The sequence below is a fragment of the Chlorocebus sabaeus genome, chromosome 16 (genome assembly GCF_047675955.1).
Source record: "Chlorocebus sabaeus isolate Y175 chromosome 16, mChlSab1.0.hap1, whole genome shotgun sequence".
Lineage (NCBI taxonomy): Eukaryota > Metazoa > Chordata > Mammalia > Primates > Cercopithecidae > Chlorocebus > Chlorocebus sabaeus.
In genome coordinates, this window is record NC_132919.1 from 14,046,610 (window position 1) to 14,066,201 (window position 19,592).

Here is a 19,592-nt window from a genome sequence, read left to right on the forward strand (position 1 = left end):
TAATAAAAGGCCATTATAGCTACCAGTGCAGTGGTGCAAGAGCACCAGCATTTAAAAAACATGTTTTGTATGTGATCGATCTAGCTTTTCAATATACCACTTTTTGTAATTTGGTATAATAAAATTAAATTCTAAATAAAATTAAAATTGAAGATAAAAATAGTGGTATATTCATAAGTCTTTATAAGTCTGACAAAATAAATCAGGGGAAACAATTTATGGCGAGTTTATCAGCCCCTCCCTCCAGCTCCATTTACATAGGTCCTTCCTATTTAAATTATTCTGTCTTATTTCATCTGTTCTTTCTTGTAGCTGACTTTACAATTGGAGAGTTCATAGTACTTACATGTATTCGTTTAAGGTCTGTCTTCCTTTCTAGACTAAACTCTTCTTGTTTTGTTCACTGCTGTACAGCCACACTTAGCATAGTGACTGACTCTCTAGGCAATGAGAAATTTTAATGAATGAATGAACAAGTTAACACTATATGCTCATTTAACAAGCACTTTTTAAGTGCTTTATTTACATCATTGTATTTAATTCTTAAGACAACTCTATAAAATACCTCCCATCTTACAGATGAAGAATCTAAGGCCAACAGATGAAATAATTTGCTCAAGATCACATGACTAAACAAGGCAAAACCCACCTCGCTATTGTCTTTTTATTGAGCCTTTTTACCTAAGCAAGTTTGCCTTCAGTTTCAGTCTTGCCACTGAAAGAGCCCTACTACACCCTTTCAGGTGAGGAAACCAAGGACCAGAGAGGTTAAATAAGTTGCCCACTTTCAAATAACTAGTTAACATCAGAGTCAGAGCTAGAATGCAGGCCACCTGATCCTACTCAGCATGCTTAGTTATGCCAACATGAGGAAACCAGAATATAACACTAATAATAAAAAGTATTAAAGTATTTTAAAAACATATTTCCTATGAAAAATCCCAACAGATGGAATAGTAGAGTGAGTACAGTGGACCCTCGACATACTCATGGCCCAGAATCAACAATTATCAAGACTTTTACTACACTTGCTTCGTCTTGCCCTTTAAGTACTTTTAATGATCAAAACACTTGTAGCTGTATGTTTAAATTAAAACAAAGTAGATAGTGCAGGCAAGTCAGAAGTCTAAGGATATATCCAAAGTTCGTCTGCTAATTGATAACAGAGCTAGTTCACAGCCCTCTGTTCTTCCACTGGAACATGCCAAGAGGCATATAATGAAAGACAACTGAAAGTGGGTGACCTAACCAGGCCTGCCACAGTCAGCACTGGAGTGGAGCAGTTTATGTTGACTCAGCATATGTAGCTTGGCCAGATGGGGACCAGCATCACATTTGTAATGGTTAGTAGTTATCAAATCTCAGAGAGCTTCCAGACCATGGGGATTCCTAACAAGTTCCCAGGTGATGCTAATGGTCCAGGAGCCACACTTAGGATCTTGGTGTGGAGGATCTACCCGGAAATTCCAATGAGGCCTTCTTTCCTAAGGTAACTGAGCCCAGAGATGCCAAAGGAGGCCAGCTTAGCCTTTCTCCTCCTCATCTTGCTTCTAGAAACCAGATGTCAGGGTAACACTTGAACTGGAAGCAAACTGCTAAGGAATTTAAATGATTAAAAGGAGTAAAAGGACTAATAAAAAAGAAACATATTTCACAAAAAATTTAAATATTGAATAAATTATGAAAGGAGAAAACTCAGGTGGGGGGTGTGTGTGTGTGTGTGTGTGTGTGTGTCTCCAGGCTTGGGGTGATTTCGAAAATCCGTCTAGGAATGGGAAGAGCAGATGGTTTTTGTTTGTTTGTTTTATCAAAGGCTAAATGGTATGATTAGGAGAAAAAGTATATAGAATAATTGACCTAAAATAACAAGAAATCAGTCCTTGACATAATAGTGTTTGAGATCTCTGAGATTTAGCTCTGACCACATTTTATGAGCACTAAGGCAGAAAATCATAGTTGTGTTTAACTGAGATGAAAAATGAATACTCTTTCCTAACCCTTTTCTATCTAAAAGATAGATCTCTTGATTAAAACAACTAAACTTCAACAACCTGAATATAACCATAATATTTAAAGATTTCATGGTAAATCAAACTTAATAACCCACATATCATTTGCTATATTCTCTCTTTATTCCAAACCCGTTATTATTGCTTGTCCTCTTTCTACATACAGTTCCAAGGAGAATCCTTTACTCTTTTTTTACTGATGTCTCATTGTATACAAATATTCTAAAGAAAATCCTGTCGTTACCCCTTTATTTTTTTCCTCTGCCTTATTTCAAATAAGAGTTCAAGTAACTTGCAAATATATGTAAAATGTGACAAAATAGTCCAGAAAAAGAAGACTAAGGAGAGACAAAGTGGAGCCAAGAATAATAGAACTAAAAGTGGAAACCACGATCACCCTCGTGTCATTAGACCAAAGAGCCATTCAGTGGGAGAGGAGGGCCCGCTCTCTGCTGGTCTAATGTGCTCCACCAATGCATTTTAGGAAATCTGGAAGATAGATTAAAGATACAAGCTAGCTGAAGGCTGTTTCTCTCAACGAAACATTTGATAAAAATTATGTGGTGCTGTGCCCATGATTCTTCTTCCTTTAAAATGCCTAACTTGAGCCTCTCTTGGGAGGTGAATTAAACAAATACTTGTCTCTCTTTGCTGACTTTCACATGGCAGGCAGAGTAATCCTTCTAAAAAGCAGATCTGATCATTTTCTTCCCCTTTTTAAAAACTAGAAGACTTCACTGAGTCTGCATTTGCCCAGAGGTCTCTGTATGTGGCCTTCCTAATTTCTGTGTTCCCTTGACACCTCCCACCCTCATTCTGCTCTCCAGATAGGTAGAACATGAACTTGCCATTCTTCTCCCCTTTGGCCCTCTCACACGCCGTTCCCACTGCCTGCAACTCCCCTCTCCACCCTTTCCGCCCATCTCCCACCCATCCATCAGGTCTCAGTTTAAACATCACTTCTTCCTAGAAACATGCCCTGTCCACCACCCAGCATAAACTAGGTTAGGTGTCCCCGACTGCCCTGTGTTCCACTTGCTGTGCCACACGTGCTTGCCTTTGCCCACTGAACTGACCACCACAACAGCATCAGTCCCCCAGGACAAGGACCACACGTGTCTTGCTCACCATATTATATCCAGTTGTTTTGATTTCAGGGAATGCAGTATTAGGCTATTTGCATAATGGAGTAAACTGAAGGTGCTTTTAAGCCCACAGGAGGCTACTCCCACGTGATGGCATCCCAACTCAAGACTCTGGCCACCCCAGGCCCTCAGCAGACCCAGGAAAGAAGAGGCTCAGCAAGTTGTATTATACCAGTGTGCCCCACGTACAGTTGGGAGACTCTGGGTTATACCGATGAGCCAACAAATGAGCCTGAGTATAGATCCTGTGTCCAAGTTATTTTACTTGCCTTGAGTCTCAGTTTCTGATTGCTGAAATGAGGTAATGCTATCTCAGTAAACTTGTCTTATTTGTTAATTTTAAGGTTTGTTTTTTTTTTTTAAGAAACTCAATACTGTTTTTTAATCCTATTGGCAAATTTTATTTTTTGTTTTGGTTTGTTTTTAATGCCACACCTAGTGTTGATACAGGTTCTAGGAGATGGTGCTCTCATATAGTGCTGGTGGGAGTGTCAACTTGTGTGCAAACTCCCTCAAGTACGGTCTGGCAGTACATGTCAAAATCCCTACAACACGTGCATATCATCTGACTTCGCAGTTTCACATCTAGGAATTTGTCTTCAGAATTTCTCCTAACCAGAGCTGTGAACAAAAGTCTACCCATAAGATATTTATCCCAGCATCCTTTTTGATTTTTAAAAATGGAAAAAGACTGAACGTCTAAAAAAAAAAGTATATTGGTTGAATTAATTGTGGTGTATCCAAAGAATAAGCCACTATGTGTTATAAATATTAATGATGATGATTAAAATATATATGTAATAGCCTGGGGAAATTATTAAGATATATTGAAATGAATCAGGGAATAAAACCGCAATTTAGCATATTCTCAATTTTTTTAAGTAGTTATATCATTGGAAAAAGGCTGGGAAGATATCAACTAGTATGTTTCCCTGAATAACTCATTAAGAATTTCTTCTTTGTGCTTTTCTAGAGTTGCCAATTTTCTGAATTGGATGTATATCACTTATGTTATAAATGTTTTAGGAAAAATGAAACATAAGAGGAAAAATAAATTTCACACAGTTTGCAATGGGAATACCTTTGCCCATAACACAAGAAGGCTCTGAAGTGCACCGATTCAGGGCTTCTCATGCCAGGAGGGATGGCTTCCTTCAGGTACCTGGATGCTGAGAGTAATCATGGCATCCTGGGTAAAGAGCTTCATTTTCGTTTGCATGGCCCGTCAACCTACCCAGTTCTCATTCATGGCCTTGTGCACATTGATATAAATACCAAAATTGAGCCACCTCATTTTCTGTGATTTTAACAAAGGTCAGAAACTAAACTTTACATAAAATGGCCTATCTCAATAAATTAAATTCATATGTGCTTTTCTAAAAGGGCTTTTCATAACACTAATACCTTTGAATCCAATTGGCCTCCACAGAACTTGGAGAAGGAATAAACAACCTTCTTCAATTTTTTTTTTTTTTTTTTTTTTTTTTAACACAAGGGCCAATTCACGAAAAATAAAATGTTTATCAGCCACCACATTTTTCTCTCTCCCAAAATAAAGCTAGTTTTTTAGAGTCTCATAGGAAAAAAAAAAAAAAAAAAATCTGTTCTTATAAGCTATAAATTACCTTATTGGAAGAAGAACAACATTATAATATGTGTAATGCTTTGTAGCAATTTCAGTTTCCTTTCTGGGTATATGGGAGACGTAACAACACACAGGTATCTTTGTAATCTTTCATCTGGAAATCAATATTGTGTGCCATGTTGGGAAGGTAGATGGTCCCAGGTAATATGATGTATGAGGGAACTTCAGAAAGTTTATGGAAAAAAATAGAATTAAAAGATTAAACTTAAAAAGAAAAAAAAAACTTATTTCTCAACCTAATCTCCATCAAGGTCAAGACACTTTCGTAAGCAATGATACCAGCCATTTAGTCTATCTGTAAAGAACTCACAGAGTCCTGGGAATTTAACCATATCAAAGCTTTCTTTTTTACATTATTAACTGAAGAGAAATGGATTCCCTTTAAAGACTTTTTAAGATTAGGAAACAAAAAGAAGGCAGAAGGAGCCAAATCAGGATGGTGAAGTGGATGCTTAATGATTTCCCATCCAAATGCTCACAAGGTTGCCCGTGTTTGATGAGAGGAATGAGCAGGAACATTGTTGTGGTGGAGAAGGACTCTCTGGGGAAGCCTTCCCAGTCATTTTTCTGCTAAAGCCTTGCGAATTTTTTTCAAAACACTCTCATAATAAGTAGATGTTATTGCTCTTTAGCCCTCTGGAAAGGAATCAAGCAAAATGCTTTCAGCATCCCAAAACACTATGGCCATGAGCTTTGCTCTTGATCTCTCTGCTTTTTCTTTGACTGGACCACTGGCACCTCTTGGTAGCCATTGCTTTGATTGTCTTTGTGTTCATGATTGTAGTGGTAAAGCCATGTTTCACCTCCTGTTATATATTCTTTTTTTTTTTTTTTTTTTTTTTTTTTTTGAGACAGAGTCTTGCTCAGTCGCCCAGGCTGGAGTGCAGTGGTGCGATCTCGGCTCACTGCAAGCTCCGTCTCCCGGGCTCATGCCATTCTCCTGCCTCAGTCTCCCAAGTAGCTGGGACTACAGGCACCCACCGCCACGCCTGGCTAATTTTTTGCATTTTTAGTAGAGACAGGGTTTCACCGTGTTAGCCAGGATGGTCTCGATCTCCTGACCTCGTGATCCGCCCGCCTCGGCCTCCCAAAATGCTGGGATTACAGGCGTGAGCCACCGCGCCCGGCTCTTCTTTTTTTTTTTTTTTTTTTCCCTGAAGAAATGCTTCAGGATCTTGATCCCATTTGTTTAAAATTTCCATTGAAAGCCCTGCTCTTGTCTGCAGCCAATCTGGGTGCAACGGTTTTGGCACCCACTGAGCGGAAAGTTAGCTCAACTTTAATTTTTCCATCAGAATTGTGTGAGCTATACCAGTTGAGATGTCTATGGTATTGGTTGTTGTTTCTACTGTTAACCGTTGGTCCACTTAAATTAGGGCATGACAAAGATTCATTTTTTCCTCACAAATTGATGTGGATGGTTTGCAGCTGTGGACTTTAATCTTCAGCATCATCTGTTCTTAAACAAGTTATCCATTTGTAAACTGCTGATCTGCGGGGGCATTGTCCCCATAAACTTCTTATAAAGAATCAATGATTTCACTGTTCTTCCATCCAAACATTAGCATAAATTTGATATTTGTTCTTGCTTCTATTTTAGCAGAATTCATGTTGCTTTGATAAGGGCTCTTTTCAAACTGATGTCTTATCCTTCTTAGTGCCTCAAACTTGATCCTGTTCAGACATGTTATAACAAGTTAGTATGAGTTTATTTTGGTGCAAAAAATTTTTGAAATCCATTCATAGTCTTTTCATAATATGCATTTTCCTTGAACTTTTTGAAGTCCCCTTGTTTATCTCCACCTTAGAAAAATGTGTTTCAGCAGTTGGTGAGGGATACAGTTGAGGAACAAATAGGAAACTGAGGGATGGAAGAGGTAGAGACAAGGAATGCATGTGGTCCACTCCATCAGGATGCTTGGCTTTGAAGAGTGTTGAAGCAAGAGGGGTATTACCTTGGGGGAAATATGAAGAAAATAATTTATTTGATGCTGGAGGTTAATAGACAGTAGAGATAAGTAGAGATAAAAGGTAAAAGACAGCTTAGGGAGGAGATTAAATAAAAACAGTTTAATCTTTGAAAGGAGTGAAGACAGCCTCTTCTGAAATGGGAGAAAGGAAGTAAATTTGAGGGCATTTGTCACTGTTGTATAAGAGGGAAGGGCATCTGTTAAGGCGTCTTGGGAGCTAGAGTGAACCTGGAGCCTTGAGAAGGCAGGAGAGGAGTTAAAATAGCCACTATAAGGAATGAAAATGGAAATCAGCCCTGGCTAAGTACCCGCACTGTTAAGCCATCACCTTGAAATGGGGCCAGTTAGTATGAGTGCTGGGCTTTCCCAGCAGGAGCAGAGACAGTAGGTTATTGAGCAGATCCAGGGTGGGAATGTTGGATGGAAAAGGCAGAGTGGATTATTGAGGGTACCTGAGTGAGTGTTGTGGAAGTAACGGACCACAGGGTTCAGAAGAGATGGCCCAGGAACAGGTGGGTGGAAATGCCCCGTCAGGGCAGAACATGCACTCGGAAGTCTCTCAGCTGTAATTTGTGGTTCTTCTGTCACAAGCACCTTGACAGCAACATAGCCCTTGTATTTTCTCATTTTTCCATGAAAATTCCCATTCTGTTGGTTCACTCTTTGGGCACAGTGGCTGCCGACCTGGTAGGAAAGAGTCAGGCCTGGCCCCCATAGCAGAGTGGTAGAGTGGTGGCCAGAATTCTCCATCAAGTCACTTCTAGCTTTCATATTTTGTTGCCCTGACTTCATTCAGTACTGTAGTTCCAGCTGCTGGGCTCTCCCGTGACTCCCTCCCAGCTGAATTCTAACTCGTCATAATTCTACAAGTTAGTCTTTTTCCTGGAGGGGCCGTCTCATAGATCCAGGCCTTCTCTCCTGCCCTGGGAACACTGCAGGCCTGTGCATAGAAGGGTATCATCTCACATGTGTGCACGTAGGGTAAAGACTGCCTCTTTAGGGAATTGGCTGTTTTTAAAACCAGAGCACCCTAGAAGCTGCACACTGGTGACTCTTGCTTGCCAAGAAGCACGTTGTGGAATCTGTAATCCAGCAGGGTCACTGAACACTACACAAACATACCTTATTCAGAAGTGGAATCATGGCTTCTGCTAGGAGAAGGCAGGCTTGAGTAACCTCCTTAGGTTTCTCAAGAAAGAATAAATAAACATGCATATAAGCAGGAACTAGTAGATCCAATTTATCTAGACTCTCAAAAAGCCTTTCACAAGATTCCATACAAAGTCTACTTTTAGAAGTTGGCTCTTTTGAGAAGCAGGCTTATAATAATCATTATCGTTGTAGAGTTTTAGATGATGGGTTTCATTTACATAAATAACATTGTGCGACCTCCCCTTGAAAATCCCGTGTCCATAAGTCACATTATGGCACCAGTACTACACAACGGCCACCTGGTGTTTACTGTTATCAGGAACCGGTAATGCTGAGCCTGTAATTCATTACAGACATTGTAATGATGGCAGTCAGGGGCACACCATTGTTACTCATGATCACTAATTAAGTGATGTTATAATAAAGTATAAATACAGGGGGAGAACTGCTTCCAGAATTCAGGTTCTATTTTCTGCTCAAATCTTCCAATATTGTGTTTGAAGTGGTTTGCTCATGACTAAATATAAAATGGAACACTCTGCAGAGGAGGCATTGTCTCAGTCAGGCTTCACTTCAACCCTAGGAGGAAGAGAGGATCGTTTCTCTTGTAGAGAGGAGTAAGTGAAACCTAGCTATCTTATAGCCAGGAAGGGACAGAACCTATATGAATCCAGAACACTCTAACCCTGACTCTCTTAACCACTTTACTCTTAGCCAGCAAAATCAAGAAAAGTAGCCAGAGCTCCCACAAACATATTCTGTCTTATTGTAAGTTTGTTTCATAAAGAGGATTCCCCATATCCAGGAATACGCCAGATCAGTACTGCCTCTACTGGATGGGGGGATTATTTGCACTTTGTCAGTGCCGATTCTAGGTAGTGTGATTGAGTTGCGTCGGAGATGATCACTCCATGTTCTCTGCTCTTTTCCAGCCCATTGCTAGCTGTGTCCTTTGCCACTTGTTGTGCTGTTCCGGGAGTTGCCATTCTGACCTGGGGGGTGAATCCACTCACAGGAGCCCTGGGGCTCTTCAATATTTTTCTGTATACCTGCTGCTACACACCACTGAAGAGGATCAGCATTGTCAACACATGGGTCGGAGCCGTGGTTGGGGCCATCCCGCCTGTCATGGGCTGGACAGCGGCCACGGGCAGCCTCGATGCTGGTAAGTGTTCCGCAGTGTGGAGTCTCACATGAGCACGCTCTGGTCAAGGAGGCATTTCCTCCCCGAGCTGTCGAACTTGGTTCGGTTCCACTTCATCCCACACTAATTCTTTTGGCAAATGTGCTGATGCCGCAGACTGAAATTCTGTGGACGCAGAGTCAAGGGAGACCATGTCATCGTGGCTGGTGGGTGGACATGACATACACTTTCCCTTGTAGGGAATGACTGGGAGAAAACAAAAGAAAGAGTGCTGCCTGCCTGTGACTACAGGTGGATAAAGAAAGTACCTGAAGCCACGATGAAAGTCACAAACCAAGCTAGGACTAACCAATTCATGGGGCGGGGAGAAGGTATCTGGATCCGACCTCCAGTCGCCCATCAAAGGGGTGTCATCTCACGAGCCAGCCTCTTGTGTTCTCCTCTTATGAAAGGGCAGATTATTTTCATTAGTTTCTCATTTATGTTTATATGATTTGCTTAAATTGTTCATACTGTCTACAATAAAACCATTGAAAGATTTCTACATTTTTTTTGGTGGTATGTCACAACTAAATTTGTGGGGTGAAAATAGCTCATTTTTACCATCTGTAAGGGAAGTTTCACAGTCTAATTAGTCAAGTAATTAGTGTTTTTGACCGACACTTAGGAAGGAAGTGGTAAGGTTTCCTGCAATATATGTAAGTACATATTTTTCACATGAGAGATCAAAAGGCAGTTGACCATAAACTGTTACCCTGTAAGCCACATTTCTGAAACTTTTCATAAAAGCTCTTACACTCCAATTTGGCAGGCTTACAAATGCGATTACACCTTTACCATGATTGTCTCTTAGAATGGTTTTAATATCCTGTAAAGGTCGGATTTTAATGAATCTACAAATATCATATTCTAAAGCATATGTGCTTGTGTGTTCTCTGATAAACCTAAAACCAGAGCCCCACCCACGTGGGAGGCAGTGTCAGCAAAGCGGTGGTGAGCAAGGACGCCAGCAGCGCTGCCTGGATTGGGAGCCCGACCCCACCACTCGTGAGCTGTGCATCCTTCGCAGCTGAACTCAGCCTCTTTCTGCCACTGTCTCCTCATCTCCCACGTGGGGCTAATAGTCTTCTCCCCTCCTGGAGTCATTGTGAGGATGAAACAAGTTGTTATTTGTAAAGTGCTGGACCATGGCGAGGGCTCAATTTGGGACCCGTATGCTGTTGTTATCAATCAGGAGTCCTCCTTCATACAGTGGAGGGACTGGCACAGATCAGGAACTGGAAGATTTTGTTTGGTTTGTAAACTGAGCAATGCAGCCTTGTCCTCTGGCTGTTATTTTGAAGACTGAGGCGCCTGCAGGCCTGATGGGAAAGAGTGCTGGGGTCTTTTTGTGAGGTTTGGATTGGGAAAGAGAAGCGAGGGTTTAAAGCCGGGGCTTGGCATCCCTAGGGTAGATGACATCTGCTCACCCTGGTTTATAGTTGACCTTCACAGAGCACACCTGCACACCACCAGCCCTCCCGCTCCCAGTCATGTTCCTCTTCCTTAGTTCCACCTGGAGCTCATCTGACTTGACCCCAACTCCCTCTCCCGCTTAACGCAAGTATCCTCTTCCCTCTTAATTCCCTCAAACCTTTATAGTGATTGTGCAGACATTTGAGGTGGAGACCATGAAAGACAGTGCAGAACTGCCTAAGCTGTGCATAGGGAGTATCCCCGTCCTCAAGGGTGCAGCCCCACTTCAGCACTTGGGTTCCTGCACCGAGTCACCTGCCTATTTGATGGAGACACCCCATTTCTGGCAGGAGTGCCTGAACCCTATTCAACTTCCTCAAACCTGGCACAAAGCAACAAGAACCTTCTGTATCTGGGAAGACCCAGACAGGGCCAGAGTCAGAGCCAAGGATTACAGCCTTAGGGACGGGTAGCACAGGAGACTGGTATGGGCAGTTCAGTCCCCAGCCATGGAGAACTTGGTCACCACTGTTGTGCAGTGTTGTCCTAGGGCCCAGGTTCTTGCTGAGGGCTAGAGGCCCTTGTCACACTTCCAGGCAGTTTCTTTCCTGAAGAGACAGCCTCAGCATGTGCAGGCTGGAGTTGCCTCCCCAGAGGCTAGAGAAAAAGAACTTTTCAAAAGTCCTCACTTAGGAGTGCACATTCAGGCAAGAGCCCTCATTTGTTTAGGGATAGTCTGGATTTGGCTAAACTGCTAATAGTCATATTTAAAATAAATGTTTTTAATGTTGATTATAGTCTTTCTATAATACAGATTGAATCATTTGTATACAAACTCATTAATGATGGACAGCTAAAGGCAGCTCATCCCTTGTTTAGGTAGCAGAATGAAAGTACATATTTGTCTTGGAAAACGAGACCCCTTATCTACCTCAGTAGAACCTGGTATAAAACAGAGCAGCCTGAAAGACGTGTATAACTACAAAGAGAAGTTCCCTGGGCAGTTTTTGAGGTTGGCGTCTATTACAGTATATCCTTTTACTTTAAATCTTAAAGATACATTGTGGGGCACACAGTAACAGCATGACTTACTGCCCCCAGAATCCTAATTAATTGCAGATCAAACCATAGGCGTAAAGCCTTGTCAAGATTATACAGAAAGAATACTGCTACTTTACATAATGCTTTAAACTACTTCAAAAAAGTTTCCAAACATTAATTTGATAGAACCAACTTGAGATAAGCAGCAAATACGTAATTGAATGAACAAATCAGTGAATATAGGTACCTTCCATTTTGCAGGTGACAGAATCTAAGAGAATGTATTTTTTAAAAGATTTTTATTGCTGGGATTTTAGGAACTGGGTTGAATATGGTTTTATATTGCTTAGTCATCTTCTAGAGCTGTACTGTCTTGTATGATAGCCACTAGGCTCAAGTGGCTATTTAAATTTAAATTTATACTAAACTTTAAAATTCACTTACCCAGTCCCATTAGCCATAGTTCAAATGCCCAAAGGCACATGTACCTAGTAGCTACACTATCCACAGCACAGATGTAAAACATTTCCATTATTGCAGAATGTTCACTTAGACCATACTGCCTAGGTGGAAAGATTGATGTCCTTATGAATCTATATTTCATCATCCTCACATGAATATGTACTTCAAATAATGAGACTGTACCTGTGGTCTCACTAAAGTCTAAAACAGTGGTTCGCAAACTTCAGTGCACACGATAATTACCTGGAGAGCTTGCTAACGCAGAAATTCCCGGACCCTGCCCCTGGAACTTCTGAATTCAGTGGGCTGGTATGGGGTCTGAGAATTTTTATTTCTAACAAATTTCTGGTTGCTGCCGATGCCCCTGGTCCAGGGACCACACGTTAAGAACCACCAGTTTGCAAAGATAGAACCAGAAAGAGCTCTAGCCATTAGAATATCTTGAAAATACCTAGAGATTAGGGCATGGGCAGATGGTATTATTTGAGATGTACTAATGGTATCATTTATATTATTCACAGAGGGGATATCTCTCATCTGGGTTCTTGTCTTAGGGGACGTGTGTAGTTATAAAGAGCCCTTCTGAGAAAAAAAATGGCCAAAAAGGCTTCCCTTCTTCTGTGGTATTGCCAAGCACTTAATCTTTGAGCCCCTAAAGATGGATCACTTTGGATAGCCACCTTTATAAACTGGTCCCCGTAATCGCTTCATCATGCAAGTGTCAACTGGGGGCCTACTGTTTGCCAGGCATTGAGAGACACAAACATCACTAAAATCCAGTGAGTGTCCTCAGGAAATCAATACTCAGGGTCTTTGGGGAGAGGCAGGCAGGTAATCAAATGACTGAGTGATCTAAGAGCTTTAGCAGGGTATCTTCAGAGGACTGTGGGCTCTCTTAACTTATCCCAAACTGGTCCCAGATGACTTTGGTGAAGAAAGACTACAGAATTAAGTCATGACCAGTTTACTTGAGGAGGAAGTATGCTTTCCAGGAAGAGGGAAGAGCCTGTACAAAGGCTTACAGGCCTGAAAGCCAGTGCACAGTGGGGTGGGGACACGCGCAAGGATGAGCCACCTATAGAGGAAGTCATACTTCATTCAGTGGTGAGAAAGACCCACTGGAGCTTGAGGCAGGGCCATACTTTTAGGATCATTTAACAGTGTGCTGCAGGTTCTCCGAGGTATTGGAAAGTCAGTAAATTGCAGAAGCCTGCCTTTATTGTCCTTCCAAGCCTGTGTGCCTCCTCTCACCTCCTACTTCCTCTCCTCCACTTCCTTCTCTCTGCACTAGAGCTCCACCTACCCTAGACCTGCCCCCCCCCACACACACTCTCTTTGCCCTACCTAGTTAATTTAACATTTTGCCTCTTAAGTAGTGAAGCGTCAATCTGATCATCCTTTGAAGAAACAGCTTGTTACCACCAGTGACCCTCCAAGCGGGTAAATGGATGAAGGATACATGTTTGAAGGGAGGGAGGCAGGTTGCGCTGAACATACTCCCTTATGAGCCAGGACATCAAACACCCAGCACCAAGCTTTAGTCACCCAGTCACCTTGACTGTGGATACTTTTGCAAAAGCCCTTCCTGGGGCTCAGTAGATGGTAGTCAAGATGGAGAGGAAGCAGCTGGGCCAAGATTTGAAATGGAAATCCTGCAGCCTCATGTATTGAAGGCCCAACTAACCATCTAGTTTGGAGGAGAGATATTTAAAGATTGGTAGATTCAGAAAACACTGTGCATTCGAGGCAGCCCGTGGGTCACAGTACTCCCCCAAGCAAGGAAATGCAGCATGTCGGGAAGTACCTTTTCCCCTTTGTGGTGTCTGGATCATTTTGTGGTTTTTGTGGTGGCTACGAGGTCACATTAAGAATTCCAAGGGGCCTTGAGCACCGAAGAGATTGTGATGCCATCTCTCTTCCTGCAAAGACATAAAATATAAAATAACTCTAAGGATGTTCCGTGGGATTCTGATTTATTTTTTTCCCCCACAACTACTTTGAGTTTTTAAAAAATCAGACAGTGTAAAAGAACTTCTAATTGTTCTAGATGCCCGGTGAGAGGTGTGGGTCCCCTGCAGGTGTTTGACCTGCCTGCTTCGGGAATCCAGCATGGGGTGAGTGAGGTAAGATGGCGGGGTGAAGAAAATGACACAGATGAGCAGACAGCCATTGTAAAAGCTAAGCAAACGTGAATTGTTCTTAATGTTTGCTATTTTATAACTGCACAATGAACTGTAAGCAGCTCAGCTTTTCTCCCCATCACAGTGCCAACAGCTTTCAGTCCAGTGCTTGCTACAGAGAGTGCTGTGCTGCAAAGCACGGGTCCAGCCCAGAGAACGCTCCTTGTGGTCATTCTGTCAGGGAAATCAGGTCTCTGCAGTCCCGCTGCTTCTGTGCACAGGAAATAACTTCATTTTACAAAGCCCTTCTGTCTATAAAGGTAATCATTACAATGGGATTTTACTTGTGTCCATTTTCCTCTGAGCCTCAGAGTTAGGCCTTTTCCTCTCACCTGCCTTATTACCTTGTCTTAATTCTTTTTCAGTATTCTGCTAACAGCAGAAAACATTAAAAATGCTTCCTAGCTAAAATTCAGGAAAGGCAGAATGAGAGGGTTGCTTTCTGACCCCTGGTCTAGCCAGCTTGTTGTCACAGGAACTGCAGTACTTGGTTTGATTCTGCACACAGGGAATGGCAATGACAGAAGTGACCTGCTGGAGCCCCGGTGAAGGAGTCCACTCTGAGGAGGTAGCAGAGGGAGGGGACTGCAGATAAGTGCCCAGCCGACATTCCAGCTGCAAGCAGGCCTGGAGCCACACGCATTAGGCCTCTCAGCAGTGTTTATCTCCAGAGACTATTAGTGTATCTCAGAGGCTTTAAGTTAAATCCCCTCCCCCTCCTTCTTGCCAAGGCCCCCTCTTTTCATCACTCCCGTATCTTAGAAAGGTTCAGATTCTTTTGCCTCATTTTCCTAAATTTGAATAAATCCCATGTTTTGGGAGTGTATGGATTGGGCCTCCGTAATGACCATCTTGTAGAGTGGATTTGCAGTTGCCTGTGGCTTGTAATTCAAATGTGTGTTAAGCATTAATTATGTCACCCAACATTTAGTTACAAATGAGGACTTAGAAATGGGCTCTTATCAGGAAGTGACATTGGGCAGATGGATGGTTTTAGTAACAAAAAGAGAATGAGATTTTTACCCTCAGCTGGTAAACTACAAAATGTTCAGCGCTGTTTCACTTTATTTACCTCTCTTATTCCTGGATGAGAAAGTAGAGTCAGAGTGAATTTATTCACTCACTCATTCAACAAATATTTATGGAAGGCTTACTAAGTACCAGGTACTGTTTAACCCACGCACTTAACGATTTCCTTTATAATACTGCCTCAGTTTGAAACCAAGCTTGTAAATGAGTATCTGTGTCTGTGTTCACTTTGTATAAGATTTTACCATAACTAGCCTTAGCACTCCAGATTAAGTTATAGTAGCCTTGGAGTTCCAGATTAAGCTAAATGATGTTTTTAAAGACAAAATAAGGAACATTTTCATGGGAACATTAGCAAAGAAACAATATTTAGAACACTATATTCTCTTGAAAGACCAAAAAAAAAAGAGAGAACTATGAAAGAACATGCTAGAAATTATGTTGCAAGCCCCCATATTGGTGGTATAATTGGAGGCAAACTGGTACCAAGGGCGCTGAGGTCTTGTCAGTTGTGCTGTGTTGACCATAATTGATCACAAGCTTTGAGGGAGCTGGGCCAGTGCCTTCCTGAATGAATGATAGATGACGGTGTGGTAGGCCAGCCTCTGGTTGACGTGTGCCTGGAGCAGAATGCACATGTAACTAGTATTCTTCAATGAATTAATATTTAAGTGATAAGGATGGAAAGACCTTCCAACATGAGCTAAGGGAGTAGGAAGCATTTGAATTTCAGAGAAGATTCACAGGTGCTTGACATGTCCTTCCAAGGAAATGGCAAGAAGAGAAAAAGGGGAGCACTGTTTTCAGAGTCAGAGCTTTTTGCTTCCTTTACTCCCATCTTCCTCTCTAAGTGAAACCTCCCCATGACTCTGCCTGGAGGGCGGCAGCACACAATGAGGTGAGGGAGAGGAGGGAATCCAGCTCCCTCCCGCCCCCTGAGCCTCTCCATTATTCCTAAGCTACTAGCAAAGAATTCTTCAAGGGCAAGCAGTTATTGCCCACTCTATTTCCTATTTTCAGGGGACTTTTAATCTTCCCTTTTGTCGCCTGTGCAGTTGATAAACTGGCCCCACATCCTCTTCCCTTTATCTGCAGCACCATAGAAGTCTATTGCACTGTTGAGGCTGATCTGTTTCACAAGCTCCTTTGTGTTGCCCCTCAAAAGAAAGGCTTTGAAATCTGTGACCATGAAGCTCTGGGTTTGGCTTTGCTTCCCCAGCTAGCCCCCAGTCTACATAACCACATAACCCTGAAAGCACAAATAGAGCCGGCCATGGAGCAGACGCGCTACCGTGGGCCCCATCAGAGAGGAGCCTATTGTACTGGCGAGGGAAGACCTCCCAAACCCAGCACCAAGGTTCACTGGAGCTAGGGCTCTTTATCCTTTGCAAGGCCATGCGTGGATGGTGAGTGACAATGGGTTTGGGGGCTGGGGTGGGAAGGTGCCCACTGGGCAGTCAGAGAAAGCAAGCCGAAACCGATGAACTCCATTCCACAGGGAATTTCCTGACAGAGTCAGCTCCAGCTTGAGGATTTTTGTCTCCATTCCATTCAGATACCATTTAGCTGGAATTGCCTTAGTTTTGTTAGCAAAGTGATGGAGGTGTGCCGTGGACAAGAGCATTTCTGAACAATGGACAGAGGTGGAAATAATTGCGATTCTCCTCCCGTCTGTATGTCGTAGGATATTTGATAGAAGTTTCAAGAGAATGTAAAAATACATACATTTTCAACGAGTCATCAGGAAGACATTAATGAACCTTGCCCCACCTAATACAGCCCTCTAATCAGAGCCAGGTGCCACTGGATGAGGGTTTCCTCCAGCTGTTCTCACACACAGTACTGCACATGTGCCCTTCTCCATTTTCTGAGTAAGGAAGGAAGTAATGATGCCCTGCCACACCTGGACATTCTGTGGAGTTGCCTCTGCAGTGGGATTTCGGCCCCATGTTGTCAGGAAGCTGCCGTGCTCTGGAGAGCCATGTCTACAGATATGCCACCTAGATTTTCAGAATTTTCTATGTTCATAGACTAGCAAGTAATCGATGAACAGAAAAGAAGTGGACGTTTCTTTCCAATGTGATTAAACCAAATATGTACAGAGATTGTGCAGGGTTCGGCAGGAAAATGGGAAGATACGGTTAAAAGAAGTCAAAAACACATGGTTTGTGTGAATGGATTGAAACTCAGAGACCAATTTTAGATCTCAGTTTACAAATTCTTCCAGGAAGCCTTCCCTGACCTCTCAAGGCTGAATTAAGTGTTCTCCTGCCTTGCACTAAGTAACATTCACCATGGACTATAATCCCTTTGTGTTGTCTTTCTCCCTGGCCAGACACCAGCAAAGGACTTTGAAAACAGACTGTCCTATATCTAGGGGCACACAGTCCAGATTCGTTGTCATAGATGACAGACCCAATAAAAATAGAGTGCTTTAGGAGCTTGAGGCAGAGGAGATGAGTGGAATACTTATCTTGAAGGAAGGTGAGGTCTTTGAATTAGTCCACTGAGTGCTTTATGTTTACTCCACAAGGAAGGTGGGTCCCACCACAGCCCCGGCACTAATTCAAGTCTTCCTGTTCTAGTTCACCTTATCTTGATGAAGAGAGTAATTAGTTTTCATCTTTTATAGGAGGAGAGGCAGTTGAAGCATATCAAGTAAAGCTGTGTGTGGGTGGTGGTTTTCTGATTACAATCCATTAAGGCTAGGCTGTGATTTCCAAACCTCCTTCATTTGTGACATGAGCCAAACCCACACCCAATTTCCTCTTACAGAAAGCAGCATGCTCCTCTCAGGAAAATGATTTCTTTAATTATGTTTATTTTAAGCAGAAGCATTACTGAAAAAGTGTATTGAGCAAAACAAAATACTTCGGTTGACACACACAAGAAAAGGAGGGCTTTTGAGAAAGACAAGGAAAATCCCACATTTGGAGCTGGTGTTTTAGCCATTTTCCAGCTGAGGTTGCTCCTTCTGAGCCATTTCTAGAGCAAAGCAGACACTGAGCCCTGAATGATCCAATCCCTCCCCCCATTTCTAAGTTATCACTGATGTTGTTTTTCTTGAAAGACACTTCCCCCTGTGCTTGTGGCTGTCATAACTGCAAACTCTTTGAATCTGAGACAGCTTGTGAGCTGGGGCTGGGCTTCTCTGTACATCGTGTTCAAAGTCTCAGCATGACCCTGCACCCCAAGACTCTAACAACGCTTCCTCTTACCAGTCACTTTAAAATCCAGAGGTCACTTTATTTTCCATCAGAATATGAAGAAGTCTACTTGCGTCACCCTGTGTACTCCATCCGTTGCACCTGAGCATTCCAACCTTTCCTCTGTCCTTTTGAATTCCCTAGCAGTACTCACTGCCAAGTGAACGCCATCTGGTTGATGGTTTTGTTGTTAAAACACATCTCTCTCTCTCTTTTTTAAGGTACTAGAAAATGCTTCTGCAACTTTTTCTTTCAGCAAGCCTTCCTCTACCCACAGCATCCAACAGTCCATTGATGTGGGAATGTCACTAATTTGAGTCTCTGTGTGGCAACAACTTTCTTTTTTTTTTTTTTAAGAATTGGTGTCTTGCTCTGTCACCCAGGCTGGAGTACAGTGGTGCAGTCATAGTTCACTGCAGCGTAGAACTCCCAGGCTCAAGCAATCCTCCCTCTTCAGACTCCCAAGTAGGTCGGACTATAGGCATGTGGCCCCTTGCCTAATTTTTTTTTTTTTTTTAGAGATGGGGTCTTGCTATGTTGCCCCAGATAACCAATCACATTCTAACAGAAGGTGCTAATATCTTGTGCCAGTAGTGCTGAATATCATCAGGCAAATTAATCTTTCTCATCTATAAGATGATGATAATGATACCTATAGGCGGGGTTGTTGTAAAGATTAGAAAGCATATGTGTAACTGCCTGGCACATGACAGCCACAGGCATTTCAACTGAGATGTCTATTATGTATCTCAAAGTTAAAATAGTCAAAAATAAAACTGGTTGTGTCTCTACCATGAGCACACTCACCAGTGTCTGTCCTAGGGTTCCCCACCTGAATAACGCCCTCTGCCATCCCCTCTGTCTCTCGACCCCTAGCCTGTTCTCCCCCTGCGCTGGGGGAAGACCCCACTCTTTACCTTGATTTCCAGATGCCTTCCCAGCCCCTTCTTGTAACTCTCCCTTCCTCATTCCAGCCTCCATGCTGTTCCAGAGGCCTACTGGGACCTTTCCCAGCATCTGATAGAGTTCTGCTTGCCATTAGTTGAGTCATAGCTTAAATATCACCTATGGAAAGGCTTTCCCCGAGCACTCAGTCTCAAGTCACCCCCATAGCATTAACCTGTTTTGAGACTAGTCTCAAAATAGCGATCAGC

At 42.6% G+C, this 19,592-nt stretch overlaps 1 protein-coding gene across 3 annotated transcripts in view; it reads left to right on the forward strand.

Moving 5' to 3' along the window:
• Positions 1–19,592, forward strand: part of COX10 (cytochrome c oxidase assembly factor heme A:farnesyltransferase COX10) — a 141,532-nt gene that overhangs the window by 115,367 nt on the left and 6,573 nt on the right. For 2 of the 3 annotated variants that reach the window (XM_008010428.3, XM_008010429.3), the window contains exon 6: positions 8,854–9,086. In XM_008010428.3, coding sequence (XP_008008619.1) covers positions 8,854–9,086 — 233 coding nt within the window. Of the gene's footprint in view, positions 1–8,853; positions 9,087–9,304; positions 9,610–19,592 lie in introns of those variants that run through there. The other variant, XM_008010430.3, reaches the window with a different exon arrangement.